Source organism: Ahaetulla prasina, chromosome 12, assembly GCF_028640845.1.
Source record: "Ahaetulla prasina isolate Xishuangbanna chromosome 12, ASM2864084v1, whole genome shotgun sequence".
NCBI classification, from domain to species: Eukaryota; Metazoa; Chordata; class Lepidosauria; order Squamata; family Colubridae; genus Ahaetulla; species Ahaetulla prasina.
Window position 1 is genome coordinate 26687120 of NC_080550.1, and position 11602 is coordinate 26698721.

The 11602-nt window shown below is 45.1% G+C and overlaps 1 protein-coding gene across 1 annotated transcript in view; it reads left to right on the top strand.

Annotated features, from left to right (window-relative positions):
* Positions 1-9571, top strand: part of CSNK2A2 (casein kinase 2 alpha 2) — a 30440-nt gene extending 20869 nt beyond the window's left edge. The window contains exons 7-11 of the mRNA XM_058155682.1: positions 1895-2005; positions 3326-3427; positions 4513-4613; positions 6887-7035; positions 8281-9571. Of these exons, the coding sequence (XP_058011665.1) occupies positions 1895-2005; positions 3326-3427; positions 4513-4613; positions 6887-7035; positions 8281-8357 (540 nt within the window). The 3' untranslated portion in view covers positions 8358-9571. The remainder of the gene's footprint in view (positions 1-1894; positions 2006-3325; positions 3428-4512; positions 4614-6886; positions 7036-8280) is intronic.
* The last annotated feature ends 2031 nt before the right edge of the window (positions 9572-11602 follow it).

Genomic DNA, 11602 nt, shown 5'->3' on the forward strand with positions numbered 1-11602 from the left:
CACAACAAATAGCACAAATTCTATACTCATCTGCCCATTTTTCCCCTCTGCTTCATGTGAAAATGTGGATGGCAGAGTAGTTGCTTACCGTATTAGAAGACTGCAGTCAGCTCTCTCCTTTATTCTTCAGAAAAAACTGAAAAGAAGAAAAGAAAAACCATTTGTGGCACAAAATAAGTCAAACCGCAAAAAAATTTAATTTGCAAGAGAAGAGGAAGATGAACTTATAAAATTAACAAAAAATGAGAAGCCAAATAGATAAGAACAATCAACTAAAATAAATTCATAAAAACAATAAACCAGAATATGAAAGTATTTTTACCACTACCTGCAATGAATAGCTGGTTGCTCCCAGACCTCTGGGAGAAGTTTTCATAAGACAATCATATCTTTCTCCTCCTCCTCATTTTGATTTAGACCCCATTATCTGCCGAAAGCCAGTGGAACCCAGGAAAGGGTAAAAAGGCTAACAATAGGTTATATAATAATAAGTTACCTGTCCTGAGTTTTCTAGCCACTTGGGACTCCACTGAACTAGCCAACCTGAAGGGACAGAAATAGCAATTGGCGGATTCTCCAATCGCAGCTTGCTGTTAGTGCTTCCTCTTGGCAAAAGTTGGAAGGAAGAATTTCTTGACATGAGAACTACGAAGCAGTGAAACAGCTTGCCTCCCAGAGTTGTGGGAGCTCTATTGTTGCAGGTTTTAAAGAAAAGATAGGACAACCATTTGTCCAAGATGGTCTGAGGCGTCCTGCCTTGAGCAGCAGGGGCTTGGATTAGAAGACTTCCAAGGTGGCCATTGGCCCCATGGTTCTACAAGTCGGTAAGACCCTCAGATGACCAGATTTTCATCACTGAGCTAACCAGCCCATAGATTCCTTTTCTCCTTAGGACCCAGCCATCCCTGTGCTTCCCCAGCAGGTCTCCTGGGCCTACTTGGCACCTTCAATTTCCTTTCATTTGGACATCCTCAGGCCAGGAAAATGGGCTTCCTCCCCCTTCCTGCCATGTGAATGTTGGATGCAGCTGGTTTTGAATCCTTAGGAGGAGATCCTTGAGAACAAGGTGGGAAACCCAGCTTGTGCTTGGAGGCAGACCTGGTGCCTGTTGCAAAGGCTTCCCCCTTGCAGTAGACTTTGTGGATAGAAGCTGATGGGAGCCTTCTGGCTTAGATGTCTCCAACAGGCATCAGGTCCCTGAACTTTCTTTAGGTGAGTCTGGTAAGTCATCCAGCAATTCTCAATCAGACTGGTACTACAGGACTCAATTTATCTGGTCGAACATAAGGGCAGAATGAAGCTGTTGGGGATGTCGTGTCCCACTCCTCCGCTGACGGCCGGGTCAGGGAAATCCGAATCAGCCGTGCCTCTGCAGCTCTGCCAAAGTCCTAGCAAAGTCCTCAGGGCAGGCAGGAGACCAGAAAGTGACTTCAGCAAGATATGTTTAGACTTTGCCTGACTCAGAGAATGCCAGAAAGCAGATCCTTTATATAGGCCATGGGGTGTGGCTCCATGACTCAGCACTTATCCAGGCCTGCCCCTCCCTTCCTTCTGTTGCCTCCGCCTATCAAGTCTTCTGACGTGAGGGTCACTCCAGTCGGCAGCTGTTGGCAATTGACCTCCCTCAGGCTCACATGCTATGGAGGAGGGGGAGGGGTCTAGTTGCTCCGTTTGCCTGGGCATGGAGCCAGAGCTGGGGGCTGGAGGTATTTCCTCCTCTTCAGCCTGTCTGGGCATGGAGCCAGGGCTGGGGCCGGGAGGCATACTAGGACATTCCTCCGTGTTCGGAAGCAGATAAGAAGACCCCGGCTGTGGTGAGATCGGACGAGACACAACAGGGCAGTCTTCATTTTCCAGAATGTATTCAGTAGCTGACCATTTTGTCTGTTTGCAGTTGCGGCTGATAGACTGGGGCTTGGCAGAATTCTACCATCCAGCTCAGGAATACAATGTCCGGGTAGCTTCGAGGTACTTCAAAGGGCCAGAGCTGCTTGTGGACTACCAAGTAAGATTTGCCCTCCATTGTGGGTCTTGCTCTGAGAAACTGATGTGTGCCAATGCTACTTTCCACTCCTCCCCACAGAAAAAAGGGTTAGTGGGGTTTGCCACAAATATATAAAGAAATGAAATTTTAAAACAGATTAAAAATATGGGACAAAACCTCGTGAGATCTGGCAGAAGACACAATGCAAGTTAGTGTGCATTTTGTAGCTGCCGTTTTCCCCTCCTCCCCCAACTAGTGTAGCTTAGATAGCAGGAGCTTAAGTTGTGTGCTGGCAAAATATCTTTTTTTTTTGTTTTTGTTTACATTTATATCCCGCCCTTCTCCGAAGACTCAGGGCGGCTTACAGTGTGTAAGGCAATAGTCTCATTCTATTTGTATATTTTTTACAAAGTCAACTTATTGCCCCCCCAACAATCTGGGTCCTCATTTTACCTACCTTATAAAGGATGGAAGGCTGAGTCAACCTTGGGCCGGGCTTGAACCTGCAGTAATTGCAGGCTACTGTGTTCTAATAACAGGCTTCTTAACAGCCTGAGCTATCACGGCTAAATAAAAATATTTTAGGAATATTTGGAAAACCATTGAGCATCCTGTAGTTGTGCTACAGATGTGATAGTCCCAGCCCAAACTGCCTTGCTGTGTCCCTTAGGCTGGACGTTGGATCTTTTCCAGCCTGCCGGAAACGGAAAGACCAGCTCTCTTTCCAAATCAGCTACTGGTATTGTCAAGAGGGCTGCTTTTGGTAACACATCCGGACCATTGAAAGCCACCTGGCCCCAGACGACTCCTAGGTGTACAGGAAATACCTGGTTGCCAAAGGAGGTCTTGACGACCCTGGGTGGGAGGAAAGCAAAACAAGGGCCTTAAAGGTACGAGAATGGGTTCCCTTTGGCCGAGAATTCCTGTTCACTGGAGTGCCCACTCCTCTTTGCCCCCGTTAGGTGGTCATTCTGAGCAGCATCCCTGAACCTTGGGTAGATTTGGGTAGAAGCCCAGGCAAAGGAGCACAGAAGAGGCAACTGGCCCCGACTGCCTGGGGCCAAACCTGAGTATGTGCCGTGTGTTCCTGATCTGCTTTAAGCACCTCTTGGAAACTGGTGCTGGCCATCCATTCTGATAACACACAGCCTGGAGGGAGAAGCAGAGAGCCTTGGCTGGAATTCATTTTTGAAACTGCGGCCTTCCCTGGTGCTGGGCAGAACTCTTATATAAAAGTTGACAATAAGCATGTTCTAAAATTTAGCGAAAAGTGAAGAAGGCGGAGTGGACATCAGCGTGCATTTTCATAGTTTTGTTTCTGCTGTTTCCTCTCCTCCCCAGATGTATGACTATAGTTTAGACATGTGGAGCTTAGGCTGTATGCTGGCCAGCATGATCTTCCGGAAAGAGCCCTTTTTCCACGGTCAGGACAACTATGACCAGGTGAGAAACAGAGGGGCGAGGGCGGCTGGGGTCTCCAGCATCCGCCTTTTGGTGCCCAAAGGAGGCCCTGGCCTCCGAAATTTGCTGCACTTTTTAGTGGAGACCAGAATGGAGAATCTCTGAGTCAGGCAAGCCTGTTGGGATGCAGAGTGACCACCAGCCTTTGGCAGAACCAATGGCAGCTCTCTTGGGGATGCTACAGATGGCACCCAGAAGCTGTAACTGAGGCCAACCAGAAATAAGAAACCAACCAACAGTCATTATGTAATAAGACTTTCAAAGTGGTATCAAATTAATAACAACGCACAACCGCTTATAATTAGACAGAATCCATGTTCATTTTGAAATACTTTGTATATTATAAAGAACATTATATTTCCAAAACAAGGATCACTGATCTGCTACAAAGTATTTTAAGGTGGGTAGTTGAGTTTGATATGTTTTGGTTCCTTTTAAAGACGAAGTCCACAAATTTAGCTTATTGTATTTTAAACCACAATTCCATGCTGGAATTTATTTTGGAATTCTCTTGTGGCTGCATTCAGATATTCTGTGCCTGCAAGATAAAACAAAAATCCAGTGTTAAGTTGGCGATACAAATGTATTAACTGTCATTGTTCTGCTCCTGACAAAGCAATGGTCAAGAAGACTCAGGCTGGGGCCTTCCTTGGGCTTCAGGAGCCAGGCTTCTGCTCACAGGTTTTGACAAGCCTTGTTGAATGAGCAGGCGACTCTTAGAAGGGACGACACTCTTGGTCTATCAAGAACCACTTTGGAGTAGCTTCTTTTTAATGGAGGTGGTGAGGCTTGAACCTGGGAGCAAATTTCTTCATAGACCGTAGTCTGGCTGAAGTCCTTCCGTAGCCCTTCTCTATGGGTGAGAATAACTTCCAGAAGTATCAAGCTTACTGGACAAAGAGGGAAAACCCTGCACGCAAAAGTTGTGTAGTTTCAAGTTGTACATTGGCAGTACAATGTTGGCCCAGGAAAGCAGGTCATTAACCCTTCCGGATTCTCCCCACGAAAGAGCAGAGCAGGGTCTGTTATTTGTTTTTCTGGTGCTACACACCTGTTCTCTGTTGCAGTTGGTTCGCATCGCAAAAGTTCTGGGTACAGACGAATTATATGGTTATCTGAAGAAGTACCATATAGAACTGGACCCCCACTTCAATGATATCTTGGGACAGTAAGTTTATTGTGGCATATTTTTCTCTTGTGTTACCCAGACTGGGACCCTTAGTTTGAAGGATGACACCAAGTGAGGCGGATTTTCCCGGCAGGCAGACCTTTGGGCCTCTCTCTGAGTTAGGTGCGGCCTTTCCTTCTTGTGGGAGGGCTTCCAAATACTGTATGGCCAATTCTATCGCCTGTCGAATTCCTCAGAGGGCTCAGACTCTTACACTTTCCTTTACCTCCTCCAGTTTCACAAGGTTTCAATTTCATGGCAACCTTGGCTACATTGCTTACTTTGGAATGCCAGTAAATGCCTCGAGGTATTTGTTGAGATCTGTAGATTGTTGATAGAATCCCCCAGAATTTGGCTCTGCAATTCTAATGGGAATTAGGGTTCCAGATTTCAACATTTCTGGATGTATTGATAATATAAAACTCATATGAGTATACAGTGATTATTATTTTTTTGCCTTTTCTATTCATTTGTGTCCAATTCTCAGAAATTGCCTGGATAAACCCCTGCAATTTTTTCGGCAAGGTTTTCAGAAGTGGTTTGTCATTGCCTCCTTCCTAGGGCTGAGAGAGAGGGACTGGCCCAGGGATAGGTTTCAAAACCCGTCGCTACCAGTTTGCTTGTGGGTGCAGGTGCACAATGCTTCTGCGCATGTGCAGAAGCGTTCCAGTAGGTGGGCGGAGCCTCCCCCCGCCACCACTACCAGTTCGCCCAATCCAGGGCGAACCAGTAGCAATCCACCACTGGACTGACCCAAAGTTACCAGCTGACTTTGTGACCAAGACAGGACTAGAACTCACGCTTTCCTGGTTCCTAGCCGGATGACTTAACTACTATACCAAACTGGCTGATAAAAAGTTTTAATTTCTTGGATAAAATCAGAAATAGAGTTGTCCCAAAGATGTTTTTTCGAGAATCAACTGGACTTTCTTGTTCTTCTTTGAAGACATTTAGCTTCTCATCCAAGAAGCTTCTTCAGCTCTGACTGGATGGTGGGGAATGGAAGAATTTATATTCCTTGCAGACAGCTGGTCATTTGCATTCTATTAGAGAGCCATTGAGGCCATCTGTGTCCTCGGGGTCACCCTGAGAATCTCCATAGACGATCAGAAATAGAGTTCTGCACTCGGTGAGGGGCCGGACTTGGTGTCCCTAATGACCCCTCTTCAACTCTGATTATGCACCATGCTGAATTGTTTCCCCTTGGCTTTTTTTTAGCTCTGGTGGCCATAGTTAATTTTGGGTTATGTGTAAAACAGGAACTCTGATCTGCCTAATATTTTAGAATCATGGTGTAAGTCATAATGTTGCACTACCCAAATCACAGATAGAGCAACCAGATTGATTGATTGAGTGAATGGGTGGTATGGCTTTGTCTCTCCAGGGGTCTTAGCACTTTTTACCTGTAGAAGGCAGGCATCACTGAGAGCAATAACCAGAATGTTTCTTATGGTGTCAGAGAGACCCAGTGAGCAACTGGATAATTTCCACAAGCATTACATTCAGTATTTCAAATTCTCACGGAAACCTAAAATTAATGAAAACTCTCACCTCAGATATTGCAATTGCAATTCAGGTTTCAGTTCATTTTTTGAATTGGAATTTGAAGGGAGACCCAAAGTCTATCTTGTAACCCACGTTTACTCCAGTTTTCCAAGGTAGTATTGAAAGGTTCAATAGTAGCCCAGAAATATACTGTTTTGTTGTCATATTCCTTTGACGTAGATCATTTTTGGACTTATTTAAGTCTAAAGTTATTCTTAAGTCTACTAAGTTATTAGAAGGCCTTTTAGCTTTCATCAGACATGTTAGGATATTATGTGGTTAGTTTTACCTTTTTTAAAATTGGCGTTGTGGTATTACTGTATTGTACTGTGAGTTTTCCCCTTAGGAATACCATGTTTGATTTTCACAGTGTACAATATAAAGAAATGTATATTGTATATTGTGGAAGGTCGTTCATATTTAACATATTTCGTGTTTGAGAATTGGGCTTAATGTACCTTCCAGAATACATATTAGGTTTGTTGGCTAGTTAAAACGTAGGTTTAAATGAATACCACAAAAATATTGCAAGAAACAGCTAAATTATTTCTGTGATTCTGTTGGTAAAAACTAACTGCCAAGGAAATTTGATATTGCGGCAATGAAAAAAAGGAAAAGATGCCTTTGCAAAAGAACCCAACTTGCCAACTGCATTGCTGAGCATCTATGTTCCCACACCTGCCTCCTCTTCGTCCTCCTCAGCCCCGGCTTCTTCCCTTTGCTTTCAGGCACTCGCGAAAGCGCTGGGAGAATTTCATCCATAGTGAAAACAGACACCTGGTCAGCCCAGAAGTCTTGGACCTTCTGGACAAACTCCTGCGATATGACCATCAGCAGAGGTTGACGGCCAAAGAAGCCATGGAACACCCCTATTTCTGTAAGTTTTGGGGGGGAGGTATGGAAATGCAGGCGCCCATTCAGCATTTCTTTATCAAAAGTGCTGGCTACCAACTGCTTTTCTTTGGAAACTCCAATTGCTTTGCTATGTGGGAATATTTTCAGAAAATCTTCCACATTCATATTTTGCCAAACCATTTTATCTTGGTCATTGATTATTAAAGTGCCACCAGAGGCTGTTGCAGCAGAGAGATGGGGCTGCTGTCTTAGAAAAAATTATCCAAAGGATGTGGGTAAATGTAGATGTTTGGAAGACATTTTGTAGAGTTTAGGATACAGTCCCAAACTTTGAAAATACAAGATGTTCTAAAAAGGGCTAAATGTTTGATTTAATCATGTTTATTTAAATGTATTTGGGTTTTGGAATATCTCTTCTCATAACTAAAAGTTTTTAGGTTTCAGATTTTTCCTGCTACATGCATTACAGTACAAATCAAGAATAGTTGCTAAACCCCTTGTTCCCAAGCATCTACAGATTTAAAAGGCAGTGACAACCGCTGAGATAAATCTTTTGAGAAATGGCCTTTTGGGTCTCCTCATTCAGCATCCAGGAGAAAGCAGAAAGGCCCCAGTAGAAAATAGGCCTGTGAGCCTGTTTGGACTGTGGAGTTCAGCTTCTGTTGGAAGCTCCCTTGCTGAATTGCTCGGGCTTGTTTGGTATACAAACGCTTACTGGTTCACATCAACAATTCCTTGCCACTAATGGCTAGCTGAAAATGCAGAAGTAGCAGACAGAAGGAGAATGGGGAAGTGCAGAAGACCATAAGAGCATTGTGAAAATATAGTGCCAGGGCTCTGCTAAGCATTGATCGTTACAGAGTGAACAATTTTATGTGCCTGTAGGCTGCCCATTGAATCATATGTTAGTATAGCTACATTTATTTCATTTGAAGGCGTTAAAGCAGCTTAAAGCAAATTCAGCAAAAACTGAAAAAAGTTCTAGGGATATACCTAGGTTTCATCACAGATGATCTTGGAGTCTCATACTATATACTTCTAAATACCTAAAAGAAGTCAACGGTAAATTATTGCTGAAGAGCATCATTTCCCCAGAAAATTGTCATGTGTAGCAGGTCTCCTGGCAAGAGTGTGGAGAGGAAATGTTTGCATTGGATAAGTCCTCCTCCAGGAGCTCCAGGCTGGGAATACCTGCTACCCCAAAGCAGAACCAGGTGCATTATGACGGATTCTTTGGCTTCCAGCAACTCCTCTTTTATTTCCCCAGACCCAGTTGTGAAGGAGCAATCCCAGCCTGGCTCTGACAGCCCTGTGCTCTCCAGTAGCCTCACAGCCACACGATGAAGTTTGGGTAACAACGGGTAATTCCAGCGGTTTACAAATACAAAGACACCCTTCTGCCACTTAAGGAAGGGATGAACCCAGCCCCTCTCTGCCCAGCAGGAGCCTCATCTTGAAGAGAGCCAAGGCTTAGCCGCCCTCTCTCTTCAGCACTTGTGGCTATCCCAACTTTCTTTGTGTGTTACCAAAGTCCTGATCCCAATGGCTGTGTAAGATTTACATGGATCCGAGGGTGTCCAAAGGTCTGCATGACTGACTCGAGGATGATTCTGCAGCTTCCTAACCTCCCGTTGGGCCACCTTCGTTTTCCCCCCTCCCATGTGCACTGGGATGTAGCCTGTCTGCCTAGAAACAGACCCTTCTGGGGCCATCAGCAAGTGCGGACCTGTGCATGGGGAGGCCCCCCCTGCCCCCCTCCTGTGGTTTGGGCCCTTCACCCCCCAGAAACCAGAAGTCTTGGTAACGAATTGAGTCAGTCAAGTTAATCTGCATCAAGACCCATTCAAAACAGGCAGCCGTTGAGGGAACCCAGTTACTTTTTTCCCTTGTAGGGAACTGCCAGCCTGAGCTTGAAGAAGAGTTGTTCTTTGAGACGGAACAAGAGCTTTTTTCTAGTGAGGCATGTTCTTATTGCTAAAAAAAGCCAACGAGGGCCCTTTCCCATCAACGTCAAATTTAGCATTGCTTTGATTACAGCAGGTTTGAATATGTGAAGAAGCAAAGAGGAAGGAGGGGTTTCTGCAAAGAAAGCAGTCAGATTCTGGAAGCAGAAACTGGGGGTTGCCCAGAATTGGTCTGCAACAAACCTGCCCCGTTGCATTTGCACATGTCCAGCCCTGCCTTGGAGCCCTTGGGGTGCAGTCCTCTCCCGGGGGGGGGCGGGGGGCTTGGGTGAGATGCTCCTTTTGGTTTCTTCCCCCTCCCCCCCCCATTGGGTCTCTTTTGAGCCCTTTAGTTCAACCCCACCTTTGGGGAGATTATATTGTGTGATTCTGGTGACTTCGTAAACCTAAATTCACACATTTTTGTCACCATGCCTAATACAGAATTTTTTTCTTTATTACATTGTCAGATATTTAATTTGAAATGATGCAGTTAGACTGTTTCTATTTGAAGCATCTGTTTACATTCCATATCCCAGTAATGATATGTTGGCATTGACATCAGGTCAGATCCATTTGTACGATTCACTGGAACCAATAAATCTCTATGTACAATCTTGTGTTTTCCTTCCTCTCGTCTGCGAGGCTTCTCTGGAGGGAAAGACTGGTTCAGGCCTGAGGTTTTGCATAGGGATTTAAGAGGAACGTCTTATTGTTGACCTCCATTGAAAAGCTAAAGCATGTAGCTGAGTTTGGCAGACCAATTCAGTAGCTGCTTTCCTGCACTCTGGACTCCTAGCTACGTGGAGTTTCTAATGGGCGTAAGAAGAAAGAGTGTTTCTCTATCTCTCAAAGTAGTCTGAGCTGTGGCTGTTTCTATGTTGCCTTTGTGGTTTGCAAGTTTTTCTTTAAAAAAACCAGCATGATATACACATTTATAAATTCCTGATGTTTCTTATTTTTCTCTGGGAAGAATGAGAATGAAAATATCCAGGCTGGTTGAAGCCGCCCTTATTTGTGTAGTCAAGTGTTTCATAATCTAGAAGGCTAGAATGATGATGGGGCACTTTGCAAGGTTTGTGCACACTCGGAACATTCCGGAAAGTTGCAAGACTTCAGCCTTCTCACCAGCTCTTTGCTCCCAGGGCTTAGAAGAAGCACGAAGGGGATAGCTTACAACCATTCACTTGGTCAAAGTTAAAACAGCACTAAAATAAGTGACTTACAACTGATTGCAGCATCTCCATGGTCACGTGATCAAAATTCAGACGGTTGATGACTGACTCGTATTTATGACGGTTGTAGTGTCCGATGAGCCCCTTCTGCGATCTTCTGACAAGCAAAGTCAATGGGGGAGCCAGATTCACTTAGCAGCCAGGTTACTAACTTATCAAATGAAGTGATTCACTTAACAACTATGGCAGGGAAAGTCATAAAATGGGTGAAATTCACTTAACAACTGTCCCAGTTAGCAACAGAAATTATGGGTTCAGTTGTGATTGTAAGTCAAAGAGTTCCTGTAAAGAAGATACAAAGAATTTTGGTCTTAAGGCACTTAAGAGGCCCACTGCTTAGGGTGCCTGTTCAAGCAGTGCATTTGCAAAACTAGCAGCAGGAAGCTAAGCTCTCGGGTGCCATCAGTCCCAGTATAATGAAACATCTGTTGTATCCTATTTATTTTCCTAATGGAAAGAGAACTTCACGGGAAGCTGTACTCTGTGCCTTTGTGTGCGGGGGCTGTTTCTGCAGAACTCACAACCAGGCTGTCCCTTGCAGGAGTGGTCCCATAGAAAACTTCAGCAAAGGGACCTGCATCTTTTAATAAAAACTAATGGGTTCAGTCCTCACTGGGGCTAGAAACACTTACCTTGAAAGGAGGGCCCATCTCTGCTTGCTTTGATGCTCTCTGGGCTTGTTTGCCTGTCTTGACTAGGTAAGGTCATAGCTCACCTGTGTATCCTCACGCAGCATAAGCTGCTGCAAATAAGAAAGGCTGCTTCGCATTTCTTCAAGTTAAAGAGAAAACCGTACCAGGAATAGAAATTATGGTGGAAGCCAATCTACAAGGACTTTTGAAAGCCACCTCGTAATCAGCCTGAACATCTGGCAGCAGTTCTGCTCCAGTGCAGGCATTGAATGAGATGCCCCTACAAGGCCTCTGCCCATTCCAGGTGCCCTGGCAGGAAATGAAGCCACAGAAAGTCAGGATTGGGCCCAACCAAGCACCCTTGACCCCCTAGGCAAGAGACAGAAGCAACGGGGGGGGGGGGCTTGGCAATTGTTTCTGTGACCCAGGCAGGGTTTCCTCCTCACCACCACCATTTACCACCATTGGAGCTTTTGCTGCCAACATTATTTCCATTGACAAAAGTGGGTAACATCATATTGCATTGTCTTAGATCCAGCCTGGCAGCAGGCACAAATACGCTTTGAATGTCAGTGGATGCGAAACCTAGACCAACGTGGCACGGAGGGAACCATCGACTCCTGAAGGGCTCTTGCATTGGGAACTTGCTGTGGCCACAATTGGAATGCCTGGCTCTGCCCAAACCCTGCAGCTTTGCAGGCGGAAGGTTGACTGGCAGCTGGATTGCTCCTTCCCTGGAGTGTGGCTCACAGCCTGGGATTCCTGGGTGCCCCAGGCCT